This window comes from Magallana gigas, chromosome 8 (assembly GCF_963853765.1).
Source record: "Magallana gigas chromosome 8, xbMagGiga1.1, whole genome shotgun sequence".
NCBI lineage: Eukaryota > Metazoa > Mollusca > Bivalvia > Ostreida > Ostreidae > Magallana > Magallana gigas.
This window is the reverse complement of record NC_088860.1, coordinates 7,637,010-7,655,504: the sequence shown is the minus strand read 5'-3', so window position 1 is coordinate 7,655,504 and position 18,495 is coordinate 7,637,010. Positions and strand designations below refer to the sequence as shown.

At 32.6% G+C, this 18,495-nt stretch overlaps 1 protein-coding gene across 2 annotated transcripts; it reads left to right on the top strand.

Annotated features, from left to right (window-relative positions):
* The first annotated feature begins 3,296 nt into the window (after positions 1-3,296).
* Positions 3,297-17,737, top strand: LOC105343755 (uncharacterized). 2 transcript variants are annotated; one of them, XM_066068077.1, is made up of 5 exons: positions 3,297-3,761; positions 14,647-15,597; positions 15,961-16,721; positions 16,879-17,096; positions 17,324-17,737. In XM_066068077.1, the coding sequence occupies exons 1-5, from the start codon at positions 3,344-3,346 to the stop codon at positions 17,397-17,399; spliced, it is 2,424 nt and encodes an 807-aa protein (XP_065924149.1). In that variant the 5' UTR covers positions 3,297-3,343; the 3' UTR covers positions 17,400-17,737. The 2 variants fall into 2 exon arrangements, with proteins under 2 accessions (XP_065924149.1, XP_034318147.2); XM_034462256.2 differs by lacking the exon at positions 3,297-3,761 and adding an exon at positions 12,973-13,445 and having other exon boundaries at positions 17,324-17,734.
* The last annotated feature ends 758 nt before the right edge of the window (positions 17,738-18,495 follow it).

Sequence of the window (18,495 nt, the reverse complement as noted above, 5' to 3'; positions counted from 1 at the left end):
ATGCAGAGTCAAGTTAGGAAGAGTACAGAGTTAAATAAATCGAGCTAATACCCGGTATTTTTTTAACAAATGGACAATTTTTATAATGAATCAATGTCATTGGTATTGAGTTGAACATTTTGTAAACTCTTGTTACATAATAAACCATTTAACAAAATGTAACTAAAGATAGTAGAATTCTGTTCAACATTTTATAAAGATATATGCATATAACACATTTCAGATAACACAGTATATATAGTTAAGTTTTATCTATTATTACCAGTACATGTACTATGATTATTACTGTCATTGCTATATGCTATTGCAAATAAAATCATTATTATTGCCATTGTTACTAATATAATTCGATAGATAAGGTATTGTTTATACGTTGTATTTAATGTTTAGAAAAATAAAATCAATTTAAAAAAATAAATACATTAAAAAAAGGTTATCTATACACGAACACAAACAGCGTACTAGTAATCTGATACATGCAGGGTTACTCACTGTAATTGAGGAAGTTCGGCTTTGCTTACATTGACAGCAAATCCTGTTTGGTTACTATTCAGATTTCAATAAATAGTTTTCATCATTAGCCCTATAAAGCGAAATGGTTTGTTTGCCTTTAATTTTCGATTGCCAATTGATGAAAAGAGAGCGATTCATATTATAAACCGTTCCATTCATTTCATCTTTTATTTACAAGTTGTCTTGACATAATTTAAGTATTTACTAAATTATTTTGCAATTGATGTTTTCTGCTATGATTGCAATTGTTGTATTCCGTATCGTTTGTTGATGCCTTTATTTGGAGTCTTCGCTTCTTTAATTGTCCATCCACTTGAGCATGTACATCCTTTGCCGTTGTCTTGGGAACATTTTTCTCTGATGTGGGAAGTTCGTGTCGGATTTTGATTCACATGACTGTTTCTACCGACGAGTTATACCGGTAGACTGTAAACGGCTATGTATTCTCTTTTAATGATCTTTTGTCGGAAAACCGCTTTCCCTTAGTCACATGCGTTGCTAAATGCCATTCATATTTGATAAAGAATATACTCTTTTACTCCTATTGTTTAGTGCGGGACCAGTGTAAAAAGCTGTAATGAATATTATAAATTGTTGAAAAGAATATTGCATCTACAAGACAAACGAAGTATTTATTAATGGTGAGCAGGACAGGTAAGTCTATTAAAAAAATAGATATTTTCAATTTATGAACATTTTGCAAACGTAATAATAGTTAGGATGATCATGCATTTTGATGACAGAGGCCCAGTGGTTATATATACTCTGTCCCGAGTTTTTGCTTCCACCACTTTTGCTTAATATTTCAATAATCATAAATACCTTTGTGTTCAAACTTCGTTCATCCACTAATATGAAAAATGTCCAGGATCTGTTTTGAAACGCCCCCTCTACCGCTTCAGGTTTCAATACACATCTCAGAATAGAAAGTCTACGGGGATTTTGCATTGCATCAGCCATGAAACAGCCCCAACGATAACGTTGAAAAATTGTGCAAGGTATTCCGAGTGAGTTCTGAATGGTGAAAAGATGTAAACATTTTCCATTACAAATCTCCTTAAGAAAATGTTTTCGTTCCTGTGAACTTTTATGACTGAAAAATGATATAGTGTCAATGAAGATATTTTGGATATTTTTTTCTTTTATCAATATTAATTGTATTTCTTTCGCAGATATGTTTATTTAAATAAAAATCATCAAGAGATGACGGAAGCAATAACTTGGGATAAACTATAGTTAAGATACCAAACTTTTGTAATGTATTACCTATTGGTCAAGATTCATATGGAGAAATCACGTACACTTTATTCATGAGCTAAATGTCACGTGACACTGTTCTCATTAATATTTATGTCTTCAAATTGTCTCCCTTACGAATGAAAATTACATACCTTTTATGTATGAAATTTGTGTTATTACGTCAAAACTTTCATTTTTTGAATGAGAACATGTGTTTAGGCAATGCATAGATTATCTGTGTATGTTTTTGTCACCACAATCAGTGATTCACACTTAAAATTCACTTTGAATACCTCTCTATCCAACCATAGATAATCTAAAAATATGACTTTACCGGCTAAAATGAGTAAATAAATAAATAAACAGCCAAAAATATCAGCTTGAAACCGAATAAAATTATAAAATGAAAAATTTCATTCAATTTATAACGATAATTCTTAATCAAAAATATGCAATATGCCTAATGATTCAATATAAAGACTGTATAAATGCCTAGTTGCAAGTCCGATGGCTTACTGAGAAAGTCTTGAAAATGCTAAATTGGAAGTAAAAAGGAACCGACAAGACTTTTTTAATTTGAGTTTAAATTTCTGACACAACTAGTTTGCAATGTAAACTTTGTAAATATATGAGGAACTATGAATGGCAAGTATTTTAAAAATAATTCCAAAATCCCTTCATAACACCTTTCAACACTAAAACACACTTCATTCCTACAACGCCCCGCTTCGATATTTCAGATTCAAAAGGAACCGCCATCTCAATATCTAATGTAAACAAAACAAGCACATTCCAATCCCGGATGATGTAAATGACAGAACCAAATGAGGAGAAAATATTTCCGAAATACTTATTTTTTATAATTTGTGATTTTTCTCATTCCTTTCTATATATTCTATTGTAATGAAAATCGCCATTGTGATAACAATATGGCCGCTATGCAAATTAGTAAAATGTACACCATTTCTCCATATGTTCTAGCAAAGGGTACAGCTCTGTGGTTCGTTTGGGAATTTTCATATATCGGATATAAAATCAGTTAATTTGAACTACGTGGTATTTACAGTTTACGCTCAACTACGATTTGTTTTTAAAAATTGGGCCCTGCCAGGCGCTCAATGTTTGATGCAGGTATATGGATGTTTAAGATCCTTTTGATAACTGCAATACTCAATATGTGATATGACTATGAAATCTTCCAATTACAAAAGGGGTCTAAGGTTTAACATAAGAATACCTTGATAATTTGTTTTTATTTATACAGGATCTATTCTATTACATTGTGAAGATATTTTGTATACAACTCCATGATTCTGATTTTATCAAGTGAGCGATGTGGCCCATGCGCCTCTTGATAATCTACTTATGAAGTAGATTATAATATACCTGCCTCCTATAAGTCAGCTTAATTCTGTTTTACTTCTAATCGAATTTCAACGTTACATATGTGTTACACTGTTTATTGTAATGCTTATACATCAACATATCATGTGATGTGTTGTATTATTTGTGCAAAATAGGTAATAAATTACACCTTGCACTTTCGTTATACATTCCTCGAAACAGTAGGGGTTATAATCATAATAGTAAAATGGCTTCGTCAAAACTCGTGAATAGTTTCAGTTTGGACTATACAAATGATACAGGAGGAAAAGGAAGACTGACTTTCTCTATATATGAAGGTTCTGTGATTCAGACAAATGCAGAGGCGATAATCTCTGTCGATGGCGGCGGAGGTCTCTCGGAAGCGATTATCAAAGCAGCCGGAAACACTGTCTGTGATGACATTGTTGCCAACAAAACCAGAAAACTAACCGAGAATGTTGTGATAAAGGCAGGAAATTTACAGTGTAAATACATAATTCACTGTAAGTGCCCAAAATGGAATGATTATGACAATGGCAGCAAGAAAGTGTGCCTAGATGATCTCAACATTACGGTCAAGAAGGCCCTAGTGGCAGCTTGTGACAAGGGACTGAAATCCGTCGCTTTGCCTCCAATAGGGTTAGGTAGGTGTGTTGTGTTAATGTTGTTAGTCTTGTAGTTTTCGATATAAAAAATTTTGTTGGTCATAAAATAATGTCAACCAAAATTACTTTTAATTAGATCAGGAGCAGAGTCTTATAGTATTAAATTTCCTAGACGAGTGTAAATGCATTTACAATACATGTACTGTATTTACACCCACACAGTAATTTCAAAATGTTCACAATGGCAATGAGATCTAGAGTTATTCGTCGGATGGTAAATTGCATTTACGGAGTTTATGTAATACTAACAGCAACGAACTTGCGACGTGTGATAGTGGGTTGTCCCAAAGAAACAAACAAATCCACTTTAAGGGTTCTTCATTTATTCGGATAAAGGATTTAAACCCTGTAATATAATTCATAGATATCAGCATAAAAAGGATCAATGTTTACATAAGTTTCAGCATAAAAATATACAACCATATTCAAATACATATTCATGAAATACATTAATGCTCAGAGTTCACTAATCAAACTATTTGTAAAGAAGGATAACTCTGATCATAATTTCAGTGTCAAGAAGAGTTACTGCCCTTGAACACAATTTACAAAAATATAGAAATATGCTCTACATCTTTATCAATATCAATATTTAATTAAATAAAAACATATACTTTCAATGTAACTCCTTTGTAGATTACATTTTATCAAGATACATAAAATAAATATAAAAATATAACTTTGCAACGATCACCTGTTTATGGAACAAGGTTTCATGCACAATCCTGATTACTCTGAGAATGGTACTCTTTAACTACAAGTATTAAATATTGTAACAATAACTAACCTTTCACATATATTAGAAATGAGATACTATAGCTTAGATATCAGAACTATGAATTACTGGGATAATTTATAAAATACATTCTTTCATAAATAAGGTATTATAACCTCAAACAAGTAGAATTAGCCAAATGTACCAATTAATAGAAAATATCATTATCATCTATTAAATTATTTATTAAAGTTCAAGAATACCAAAAAATAGAACACTTACTATAAATGACTGCTTCAAATATGTTAATGAAATAAATAAATAAGTGAAATCGTCTCTTGAAGAAATTAGGTCTTACTCCGAGGAATACTAGCCTTGGTCTGTCACAAAGGCTACTCAGTTAAAGCGGGAAAAAATCATAAAAACATACTATTGGCTAAGTAAACCACCTGATCTTGTCCACATGTATGTAAGTGACCATACAGGTGAAATGAATTAAGGCTATAAAATATTAGAAACCACTAGAAAAGGTAATTAAGTAATGATTACTTGATAGATGCATAAAAGACAGGGAGTTACAGGGATAGTAGTCTGTTTCTAAATATGTACATGTAAAATATGAAATATAGGATGATGATGATGATGTTGAAGATGAAATATGAATAATATGCATGAATGTAATTATCATAAAATGCACCCTATTACACGACGCCTAATTAACACGGCTATCTTTTTACCACTTTAAGGAAACCCATTTGGAATCCCCAGATTTGCATGTTCTGCAATGTATGTAAAAGCCATCAAAGAATTTGTTGAGTTCCTTCCGGGAATGAAAAGCAGGTTAAAAGAAATTCAGTTTTTTGATAAATCTCCTGAAATGACACAGATAGTGCACAACACATATCAGATGACAAACTATGCAGGGGAAAGATATTTGTCACCTGAGTCGGTACTAATGCAAGCTTGCAAATCACCAGCATCTACAACACAGACAAGTCATCATAATGGATCACATTCGACGAATACAAGCTTTAACTCTGGACAACATGTACAGCACTTTCAAAATCCGTATGGCCAAGCAGGTGACAATCAACTACCATCATTAATGTATCCATCGTCTTCAATTGCTTGGCCACAATCGAACATACCCGCGGCGGCCCCTTCATGTGTACCATCAAATTGGACTTACATCGGTAATGTTGGTGGAGCGGATACATTTAATATTAACCAAATACAGGTTTTGATCTATACAGGCGAACTTCCGAAACTTAACAACGTAGATATCCTTGTGTCGACAGAAAATTCCCGGGTACCAGGAAACGGTAATTTGGCAAAAGCTATTTTTCAAAAAGCAGGCAAGGAATACCAAAAGGAACACGCAAAATTGTTTTCGGGGAAGAAAAAGATAAACAATGGTGAGATACTGCAAACCGGAGCAGGAAGGCTTCACTTTAAAGTTGTACTACATGCCATCATTGACAACTTTTCCAATGCCTCTCCAACTCAATACCACCTCAATGAGTTATATCAAACAACTCTTAATTTGCTAGACACCGCCAACAAAAAAGTAAAAAAGAAGCAGTTGTTAACCATTGCGTTACCTTTACTAGGAGCAGGCAAGTGCCTTTTAAAGAAAAGTTATAGAAAATGAATTACCGTGTATCTGCTAATTTTCGCCATTCTCTAATTTTCGCCTTTTGGCGATATCTCTTATATCGCAAATTATTGAATACGCAGAATTTTTGTTTTGTTTTAATTTCTAAAAGAAACATTTTAATTTGCAAAAAATGAATGACGCAAATTAAAAATGCTACACATATTTCCAATTTTTACACATTTTGTGACACGCGAAAAAAACCCGGATATACGGTACATGTATCATGTAACGATCGTTTATCTTATAAAATTCCTTTTATTGGTTGATAACTACAAACTGATATACATGTATCAATTGCTGGGTGATATATGAAAATCTTTTTTCCAGGAGCAGTATCAGATCCACGTCATCAGAAAGAATATGCCTCCGCTTTATTACAAGGAATCGCGTCTTTTTCTTCTGCATCAAAGGTAAAATTGTGGGCAGTCCATATTGTCAGCCTCAAACCAGAAACAACAAAATTGCTAGCAGAGGAATGCCGGTCATTCTGTCTGAGGCCGTGCTCTCAACGAGGTCAATGGGATAATAATCGAGTTGAAAAAATGAAAAGTCCAATGAAGAAAAGTCTCGAATTTAATCCTACTGATTACAAATTTATTGAGTCATGGACACCTTTTAACCACAGAAAACAGAAAGCCGATTCATTTTTGGAAACATTTCCTACACTATCACAAATGACTCTGCATGAAGAGGAATTAACTGCTGAAGAGGGTAATTTGTTTATAATCAACCCGGATTCTAAAGATGCGATGCATAGTGTACAAGAGCCCATGATAGGTGCTCAGTGTGCTGTCTTGAATAATCACTATATTTGTGAAATTTGCATGCATATCTTAAGTAAACCCGTGCGCATGAAATTATGTAAACATGAGTTTTGTCGTGAATGCATAACGAGATTCTTAAAACAGAAGTCTGCCTGTCCTGTTTGTAATACAGTCTACGAAGAAAGGTATGGAGATCAACCACTAGATGGAATTGCCAGGATTTACAAGGATGACGTGTCTCTCCCAGGATATACGTGTGGAACACTCATCATCCATTATGAATTTCCAGATGGACGTCAAATGGTTGTTATTAGCAGTTCATTATAAATGCAAGCAATTTACTGTTTGAAAACGGTAAAAATAATTTACCTGTATAAATTATATTTTTCACAGATAAATATTACCATTGTAATGGTTACTTTTAACAGGAAGATCATCCCAACCCAGGAGAGCCCTATTGTGGGATTTCCAGCCAATGTTATCTACCAGACAACAAAGAAGGGTGTCAAATTCTCCAAATGCTGAGGCGCGCCTTTGAACAACGACTAATTTTTACAGTTGGTTTGTCCCAAACTTCTGGTAAAGAAAATGTTGTCATGCGGAATGAATTCCACCACAAAACAAAAAGATGCGGTGGGCCTGAACAGTAAGAACATTCCTTTGATTTATTTCTTTTAACATTCAATGGCATGTCTTTTGATATTAACTGTCTTTTGCATAAAAGTGTCTTTTGATATAAACTGTCTTTTGCATAAAAAATGTAAAAAAAAAAAAAACATTAAACATGTTCATGCCAAAATATTTTGCAATGAATGGAAAATATCGAACTATTCCTATTTAAATAAAATATAATATATAATTGTAGAAATGGATATCCAGATCCTGAATATCTCGAAAAGGTTAAAAATGGACTGAGCGCAAATGGAATTTCAGATGACTACTACATTACTGTCATTACTAGTATTTCATGTGCCAACCTCCTTAAATAGAAATAATTTGATGTATAGCCTTGCAAATTTACTCTCTGTGTATTGGTATATTTTAAATAAATTAAAATTAAAAATGGTTTTATTCCTTTAAAGAATTCATGGTTTGATTATCATAAATTTAAGTTATTTTGTTCCTTTTCATATTATTAAGGTACTTATTACGACTCAGTTTTGAAGTTCCAAATATTGTAAATCGTATGAAATATACAAACCTTCAATACTTAATCTAAAGTGCTTAATTGTTCTTTCCAATAGATTATAACCCTTAAAGAATAGATCTGAAACTCAATAACACTGATCAATATTTCGAAAAATTATAAAACGCTAAATATTATTCTAGAATTTTTCTAAAGCATTGTACGGGAAAATAGATATTAAAGTAAAACACTTGTTTAGTACAAGGAAAGTATAATTTGACACACATAGTAAAATATAAACAAAATATTGTCTCAAATATGTTCGTAAATTAGAGCAAAGTATGCTAAACAAAATTCTGTTGGTGAAAAAGGCTTAATTATACAACTATGACCAAAGAATGTACACTCTTTTGTCAACTAAGTAATTTTTCAAGTAATCTTAATGCTGATTTTTCCAATCACAATTTAGTTTGAATCATCTTAATGTTTAGGATGTAAGTATTCCTATGAGTATTCAGTTCATTTTTTCTTTTGGTGTCTATATCATAGTCCTTTCTGAATTCATCTGAATAGATCTATGAATGGTCGTAACATACCAAAAGATATTAACAGTACACTACCTGGTTATTATTGGGTTTTTTTCTCATAAAGTAAGTCATTTTTTTTACTAATTTATTAATTTAATTTTAAAAGTTTTTTTTTCATAAAAAGGGGGGGGGGGCAGAAATTTAGATTGTAAATTAACAAAAAGCAACAGTGTGCTACTTTACATGTACATGTATATGACTTATTGAGTCTATTATAGCTGTTTTATTTTTATTTCTTTTAATTTGCATTTTATTTTAACTATGTGTGAGTGCTATTTTTGTCTGTTTTTTAATCTTTTCTCATTAATTTAAATACTTTTTTGTATATTTTGAATAAAATTCTTTTTCAACTCATCTTAACATTTTTATAACATGAAATGGAAGACACATGGACCCCTACTGGTTTCAGCGAGACTATATACGGGTTACTCATAAGATTTTCGGTGTTTTAGTTTATACATAAACCAAAACATGCATGCGTACTCTGTGTTTACTTTAACAGGTCGAGACCACTAGATTTTGTGACGTCGGCATAAATTTGCATACAAAATTAGCTATCAGTTTACTTTTATTGACAAACCAATCAGGAGAATGAGTTGCAAGGCATTGTGGGCTACTACAAGTTTCAGTTTATACAAAGCGTATTGAAAATATATACCATTTTGAATTGTTCTTTGGAAACTAATTTTCAATTATTTTTCAGAATTAATGAAATAAATACGGCAAATTATGTCTGATCTTTCATTTCTAAGCTCACATTTGAAAAATATTGCCTATGAGGCCTTATATCAACCTATTTAAATACCCCCATTGTCAAAGTTCAGAAGAGAGGTACGTCCTTTTATATTAGAAGCAGTGAGTATGTTTTTCACGTGATATTCCAGGTTTGGGACAACATTTAGTTAGTAGAATTTCGAAATTTTCTTCAGAAACACTCACAAGAATGTTTAGTGTACAAAATACTACATGATCCATAACTTGCAATTGTACTTCTGTATTTGTTTATTTTGCATTTCTACTATCGTGGCTATTTACGTACTATGTTAAAATGTACAATTACCTGCATTTATCAATTATGTACAGTATTAAGACAACAATAAACAATTATGCAGTTTTTCCTTATCAAAATTTGCTTGTTCTTGTATGCGTATGTATGCCAGTCTATTGATACTGATCGATGTTTGAAGCAATAATTGATAAATTAAAACAACAGTAATTTCAATGTGAGCATGGAACAAAGTCTACGGTACGTAATCTTTCATTTTTTACCTTCTAAAGTAAAAATTATGTTGTACGAATTTTCCGACAAGCAATTAAATATTGTGTATAAAACAGCCACAAACCATGTGTATGTGTTGAAAAGTTAACACGTTGTAGACCGTCATGCTTTGCGACTCATTCAATGGATTGGAGAACCTGTTTGACGTAAATATTGCCACGTGCTAAATAATGCTATCCATATAAGGTAGTGTACCCGACCTGTTTAATCCGTCAACATCTTGCAAAAAAACCGAAGTACACGTCCATATTATAAATGCAAAGAAATATTATCTATAGCGCCTTTCAATGAATGTGACTTCACCTGTGTTTAAACGGATACTGGTACCTGCCACAATATGATTTCGAAACATAGGTACTAATTTTATAATGGTGTCTATAACCACTGATTTGCCATATATTCTGGATATCTACATCAAGATTGAATACATGTATATAGAATTGGTGTATAAAACAGTCGATATTTTGAACCTTGATATTTTCAATTTGCAATAAATATATTAAGTATTAATATATAATAGTGTCATTGAATACAAAAGCATGATCAACAGGTAATAGATATTGAATTATGGGGCATTACACATTTTCAAATCTACGTGTTGTTTTCAATGTCATCATCAGATTTTAGTGTATTATTTGAATTACATCAGTTGATTTCTCCATATCCACCTGAATGTGTCACTCTTCTGACAGCTACATTTCTTTTTGTCGTAGTAAGTTTGTGGTTGATTTTTTAACAAAAATGAGGTTGTTTAGACATTTCAGTAAGAAGGTTTGCAAGTTTCAGAATCCATCCATTCCGTTAGAGCGAGATCTGCAACTGATGTGCTTCCCCAGTAGTGAGACTGTGAGTATGAGTTCACTGAATGTACACATGGCAGCATCAAATGTCGGTAGAAGTGACTACACTTGGACCACATCATGCCTCAAACTGTTTTTGTCGTAAGCTATCTACACCTCGGAATTTCTATACCCTCTTCAGGTGACCCACCATACGCACTGACTAATGTTTTTTTTCTCGCATTGATTATATTTTTTGCTAGCATTTTCTTGTAGAAATGCAAATCCTTGTGATTTTAGATGAATTCCAAAATAAATTTTAAGGCAGCAGGTTTTCATATGCCATTAAAACAACTAGTGAGTCTCACAATGTTTAAGCATAGATAAAAAGGATTTGAAGAAAACAATCAATTCCAAGAACTGACTGTGTATAAGACATCAGAGTGTTCGTCTGCCTTTTCGACCGTTTTTGGTTTGTTGGGCTTTTTTTTTTTATTAGCATCACCTCTCGAACTTTGTGAGGTTCAATATTGCTTTTGTGTAGTTTCGTACAAATCGTACAAAGGTTCAATTAAACGTTGCTTGTTTCATTCGTTTAAAAAAAATGCTTCTTTTTTGATACACAATGGCATGTTTTAAGTTAAAAAACTATATATAAAAGTATAAAACTTTTGATTCCTTATAGAAACTATGTTATATGTATGCGGCATTCTGACGAACTATAACCACATTGTTTGTTGCTGTTTAGTTGAGTCATTACTAGACTTTGACCCGCATTAACATTGAATATGATATCGGACATTAACGAAATTGATACATTGACGCACCGTATTTTTGACATTTATATAACCTTGTTTTTTAGCCTACAATAATGCTATTGACTCAATGAAACTTTACAAGTAATTTGATTATTGTTTCTGAGTTTATCCGTGCAAATGTGATATTGTGGAAACATAAACTTAAGAGCCTCCTGTGATTTAGCGTAAATTTAACGCACGCAAGATTGTAAAATCCAAAAGATTCAGATCCGGATTTTTAAAAGGAAATTAGGGAAGCTTGATTGAGAAAAAAAAAATGGTAATCTTCAAGTACCAATGATGTTTAAAAAAAAAATATATATATATATATATATATATATATATATATATATATATATATATATATATATATATATATATATATATATATATATATATATATATATAAAACAAAAGACAGTACTCTTTCGATTTATCGGTATTAAAACCCACAAATTCGAGTCTATTATTTTAATATAGTAGTATTGATGATGGACATACCATATGCCTCATCTCCAAAAATTCAGCAGACAAAACTTTGCCCTTTTTTTATTCTGAATTTGATTTTTAAATTATATTGCAAAATTAGAATATCATCTTAAATAATGTTTTGATTAAGATCTGAGAAACCCTTATTTTTTAAAAATTAAATTATGAATTCAAAACAAGATTTCAGAAATTGCCTTAAAAGTTGTTTCCCTACTATACGGCATATGTTCTGTGTCATAGAGGATGAATCGCAGCTTGAATGAAAATTTTAATTTTTACGGTTTGGTCGGAGCGTGGTCAAATCTATCATAAAGCCCTGGGGGCTTTATTGGATTTGACCACGCCCCGACGGAAATTTTAACCTCATATAATAGTAATACTTATTGGATGGTTTCTTATTCCTTAATTGGCTCAGTGTCTGAAATCGAGTAAAAGGATCATTTAGGAAGGGTACAAATATATTGTTCTATATTTGCAATTTAGCATAAGTTATTAGCTCGAGTGTTCGGTGTTGGGTTTGTTTTTTTCCCTTCAAATATCTCATATCAGCATACGCTTTATTGTAATATTTTTATAACAGCTTTACATTAGGCAATACTAGTATATTTTTAAAAAGTTGAAAAGGTAAATTGAAGCCGATTTATGAGTTTTGTCAATTTCATAATCTTCTTCAATTTTATTTAAATAAAAAAAAATATACATTTTTAGCAAATTTATTTTAGATTTATTTTTAGATATTCCTAAAACAAAAGAGTTTTATTATCCCTACTTTCAAATTAAAATAGATGTAGATTACCTGACGTCGCTAATTTGGTGACCAAAACAGTCACATTGATATCGATGTTGCTTTACTTTTGATCGACTTTTAAAATTGTGCATAGTCTATGCTAATGCTGATACATCAACATACAATACAGGCAACGCTGATCCCGAATCGTGTGATATGAGATGAACTGTTGGGTTATGTATGTTGAATAGGTAACATATAATACACCTTGTACTTTCGTTTTACATTCCTCGAAACAGTAAGTGCTTTTGGTAAAATGGCTTCGGCAAAGCTCGTTCGTAGTTTCAGTTTGGACTATACAAATGGTACAAGAGGAAAAGGAACACTGACTTTCTCTATATATGAAGGTTCTGTAATTCAGACAAATGCAGAGGCGATAATCTCTGTCCTTGGCGGCGGAAATACCGGAGGTTTATCAGGATCAATCATTAAGGCAGCCGGAAGTGCAGTCTGTGATGAAATTGTTGCTAACAAAACCAGAAAACTAACCGAAAACATTGTAACAAAGGCAGGAAATTTAAAGTGTAAATATATAATTCACTGTAATTGTCCAAAATGGAATGATTATGACGGTGGAAGCAAGAGAATATGCCTAGATGATCTTTACATTACGGTCAAGAAGGCACTAGTGGCAGCTTGTGACAAGGGACTGAAATCCCTCGCTTTGCCTCCAATAGGGTTAGGTAGGTTTGTGGCGTTAATGTTGTAAGTCTTGTAGGTTTCTTTAATATAAAAAAGTTTCTGGTTAAAAAATGAGTCAAGCATAGGCCTAGTTAATTTTAATTGGTTAGGAGCATGGGTCTTATAGTGTTGAATCTACTAGATAGTGTAAATACATGTAAAATGCATGTGCTGTATTTACATCCACTCAGTAAATTCAGAATGTTCGCAATGGCAATAAAAACTAAAGTTATTCGTCGAATGCAAAATTGAATTTACGGAGTTTAATTAGGAGGCTTAACATTAATGACACTTCTTTTAAGAACAGGTACTTTAGAATGTTATTAGATTGGCACCCAATAAATAAGTTGTGAACGGGGTCTTGGATCGAAACGTTAATTTAAGGTAACTCCGTAACTATAAAATTATGGGTTCAAAGTTAAAAAACTTAACTTTTTTTAACTTATTGGACTTGAATTTCATCAAAAATAAATAAAATATATATGTATCCATACTATTTAAGATGTAAGGTAATAAAAACCAAAGGCTGAAATTATCATCTGAAAATCACACTTATTCTTGTTTAAAAATTAAATAAAAGTGGATGGATACTTGTTTATATATTTAAATTTTATTGCTTACTATGCCAGAAAACTAAAATTAATTAAAAAAAAGAAGAAAAAATTGTTTACATTAGAAAAATTATAGCATTTAGATATATCACTTAGAGAAAAATAGAAAAGAGTTTTTTTCTTTGTCATTATTGAATTATGTCGAATATAAGAATGAAAAACGCTTATAAAATATCTCCAAGTAAACACTGATTTGAGTTTATGATGTGCACCTTTAATAACTTAGAAATTACAAATCTACTTGCAAGAATTTTAATGAATTCATGGTTTATGTAAAATGTATGACGTCACAGGAGGGTGGATTTACTTTAAGGGGGCGTCTTTTATCGTTCCTTGTGTAATCTGTTGTGTTTTTTTTTAATTTTATTTTTTAGTTTGAGTAGGATCGATTAACCGGATTTAGTATTGCAGTTAGGTCATGAATAATGTCATATTAACGACATTGAATTTTTTCCACATTAATTGGTTCAATTAATATTATCTAAATTCGTGAAATACATGTAAAACATATCGAACATTATTTGTAATAAACATTTTTTTTTCCTCTACAAAAAGATAATACTTACAGCAACGAACTTTTTACCACTTTTAGGAAACCCATTTGGAATCCCCAAAATTGCATGTTCTGCAATGTATGTAAAAGCCATCAAAGAATTTGTTGAGTTCCTTCCGGGAATGAAAAGCAAGTTAAAAGAAATTCAGTTTTTTGATAAATCTTCTGAAATGACACAGCTAGTTTACAATACTTATCAGATGACAAACGGTGCAGGGGAAAGATATCTGTCACATGAGTCGGTACTGATGCGAGCTTGCCAATCCCCAGCTTCTACAACACAGAGAAGTCATCATAATGGATCACATTCGACGAATCCAAGCTTTAACCATGGACAACATGTACAGCACTTTCAAACACCGTATGGCCAAGCAGGTGACAATCAACTACCATCATTAATGTATCCATCGTCTTCAAATTCTTGGTCACAATCGAACATACCTGCGGCGGCCCCTTCGTGTGTACAACCAACGCCATTGAAATATCCAACGTCTTCAAATTCTTGGCCACAATCGAACATACCCGCGGCGGCCCCTCCATGTGTACCATCAAATTGGACTTACATAGGTAATGTTGGTGGAGCGGATACATTTAATATTAACCAAATACAGGTTTTGATCTATACAGGCGAACTTCCGGAACTTAACAACGTAGATATCCTTGTGTCGACAGAAAATTCACGGGTACCAGGAAACGGTAAATTGGCAAAAGCTATTTTTCAAAAAGCAGGCAAGGAATACCAAAAGGAACACGCAAAATTGTTTTCGGGGAAGAAAAAGATAAACAATGGTGAGATACTGCAAACCGGCGCAGGACTGCTTCACTTTAAAGTTGTACTACATGCCATCATTGACAAGTTTCCCAATGCCTCTCCAACTCCATACCACCTCAATGAGTTATATCAAACAACTCTTAATTTGCTAGACACCGCCAACAAAAAAGTAAAAAAGAAGCAGTTGTTAACCATTGCGTTACCTTTACTAGGAGCAGGCAAGTGCCTTTTTAAAGAAAAGTTATAGAAAATGAATTACCGTGTATATGCTAATTTTCGCTATTCTCTAATTTTCGCCTTTTCGCGATATCTCTCATATCGCAAATTATTGAATACGCAGAATTTTTATTTTGTTTTAATTTCTAAAAGAAACATTTTAATTCGCAAAAAATGACTGACGCAAATTAAAAATGCTATACATCTTTCCAATTTTCACACATTTTGTGACACGCGAAAGAAACCGGATGTACGGTATCCTGTAACGATCATTTATCTTAAAAAACTCCTTTTATTGGTTGATAACTACAAACTGATATACATGTATCAATTGCTGGATGATATATGAAAATCTTTTTTTCCAGGAGCAGTATCAGATCCACGCCATCAGAAAGAATATGCCTCCGTTTTATTACAAGGAATCGCGTCTTTTTCTTCTGCATCTAAGGTAAAATTGTGGGCAGTCCATATTGTCAGCCTCAAACCGGAAACAACAAAATTGCTAGTAGAGGTTTGCCAGTCATTCTGTTCGACGCCGAACTCTCAAAGACGTCGACAGGATTCTCATAGAGGTCGAAGGGATAAAAAACCAAACGAAGAAAAGACTCATACTACCAGAAAAACGCCAAAGTTTACTCCTTCGGATTCCAAATTCATTGAGTCGTGGAAAGCACTCCGCCAAAGCAAACAAAAGATCGATTCATTTTTCGAAGCCATCCCTACTCCAACACAAGGGACTCTGCAGAAAGAGGAATCAGTTACTGGTAATGGCAATTTGGTAATGATTGACTCGGATTCTGAAGATGAAACTCCTGATGTGTACGAACCCGATGAAGGCGCATCTGCTGCCTCGAACAATCACTCGACTTGTATTATATGTATGGATGACGAGTTAACCGAACCTGTACGGATGAAATTATGTAAACATGAGTTCTGTCGTGAATGCATAACGGAATACTTATCACAGAAGCCCGCGTGTCCTGTTTGCAACATGGTGTATGGAGAAATGTATGGCGACCAGCCTGTGGATGGAGTCGCCAAGATTTACAAGGATGAAGATCCTCTCCCTGGATACACGTGTGGAACGCTCATCATCCATTATGAATTTCCACATGGACGTCAAACGGTATGCAATTTTTTTTACGTAAAGTCTCATGTACAAGAAAAAGGGTATATACATTCATGGCATGAAATGTCTCTTTTAAAAATATTGTATTATTCCTAATTCTTTCAACATGTGTTTCATATACAAATGTAAACATGGTAACAATTTCTTTGAATAGAAAGATCATCCTAACCCCGAAGAGCCCTATCGGGGATTATCCAGACAAGGTTATTTACCAGACAACAAAGAAGGGCGTCAAATTCTCCGAATGCTGAAGCGCGCTTTTGAACATCGATTGGTTTTCACAGTTGGGTTTTCTCGTACTTCCGGTAGAGACAATGTTGTCACGTGGAATGACATCCACCATAAAACAAGGAGAGTTGGTGGACCTGAACAGTAATTAGAACATCCTTATGATTCCTTTTTGTAAAATTATGGATGGTTTATGCTGCATTAAACTAATTATTTCTCAATTAAAAACAGATTCACAATCTGACTCTAGTATTAAAATCATTGCAACACTAACCATTTCTCAAATAAAAACAGATTTAAAATCTGATACTGATCCTAACATAGATAAGATTGAAAAATATAGCTTCCATCGAAATATTTTATAATTGTAGATATGGTTATCCAGATCCGGAATATCTAGCACGAGTTAAAGATGAGCTGGGTGCTAAAGGAATTTCAGAAGACTGATGAACAGAGGAGAAGCGGTGACATTCTTTGCCTAATGGGAAGAATCAATTGTTTGTTTCATAAACTCAATGAGGGCAATCATTTTGTGCACATACATGTATATAAAGTAAAGGACATCATCAATTGCTTACATGATACTTTTCAGAAACTGGTATAATATAAAATTCTTATCTGTATTTTTTTTAATATTTAAGAAGCTAGCATCATTGAATGTAGTTTTAAAAACCCTATACAGCTTAGAATTTGATTGCATCACAAGCACCTGACGTTATAAAATGTATATTTTTTTCGTAATAATATATATACCGGTGTGTGTGTGTGTGTGTGTGTGTGTGTGTATATATATATATATATATATATATATATATATATATATATATATATATATATATATATATATATATATATATATATATTTCCACAGTAGCTAATATTACGTACATGTATATTTATAATTCATACATTGTTTAACTCAAACGCGTGTGGCAGCTAGACAATCCAACACTTTTTCAATTTATCGATACATACATGTACAATGCAGTGTCCAGAATGTTGGTTTGGTCTGAACATATTTTATCCTATAAATGTATATAAATCGTTTGAACACAAGTTCTTACAACTTATCAAGTAGAATGTGTTACTCCAACTGCAAAGTTTAGATAAATTGTGGAATACACTCACTTACTTACTTAGCAACATTGTGTTTCAATATCAAGTAACTTTAGTCGATTAGTATAGACATTACATATTGGCTTAATACAATTGTCTCAATACTCAATTCGAGCTATTCTTCTCTCCCCTTAATTTTCTTTTTCCTTTCCCCTACATTTTTCCTAGTCAATTTTTATGTGTAATGTTATTGTAATTGAAAATTGTACTCACCTCTCATTTGTAAACTGACGAGAGCGAGATTAACATAAGCCTTTTGGCTTGTTTCTCGGTCGGCTATGCACTGTTGCTGTAATATGTATGATGCTAATTACTAAATATTGTTTGAACTAAATTGTGGAATATGGGTTAATCAAACGGTCGTTATAACTTTTGCAAATACATTGTTTAACAATGTACTCATCTGCAGCCACTTTCGTTTTTTGTT

Bases quoted from the DNA above. Each gene is read 5' to 3' on its own strand.
- LOC105343755 (XM_034462256.2), top strand. From the start codon at position 13,019: ATGGCTTCGGCAAAGCTCGTTCGTAGTTTCAGTTTGGACTATACAAAT. The intron at 13,446-14,646 runs GTAGGTTTGTGG...TACCACTTTTAG, and splicing joins TTTGCCTCCAATAGGGTTAG to GAAACCCATTTGGAATCCCC. The intron at 16,722-16,878 runs GTATGCAATTTT...TTCTTTGAATAG, and splicing joins TTCCACATGGACGTCAAACG to AAAGATCATCCTAACCCCGA.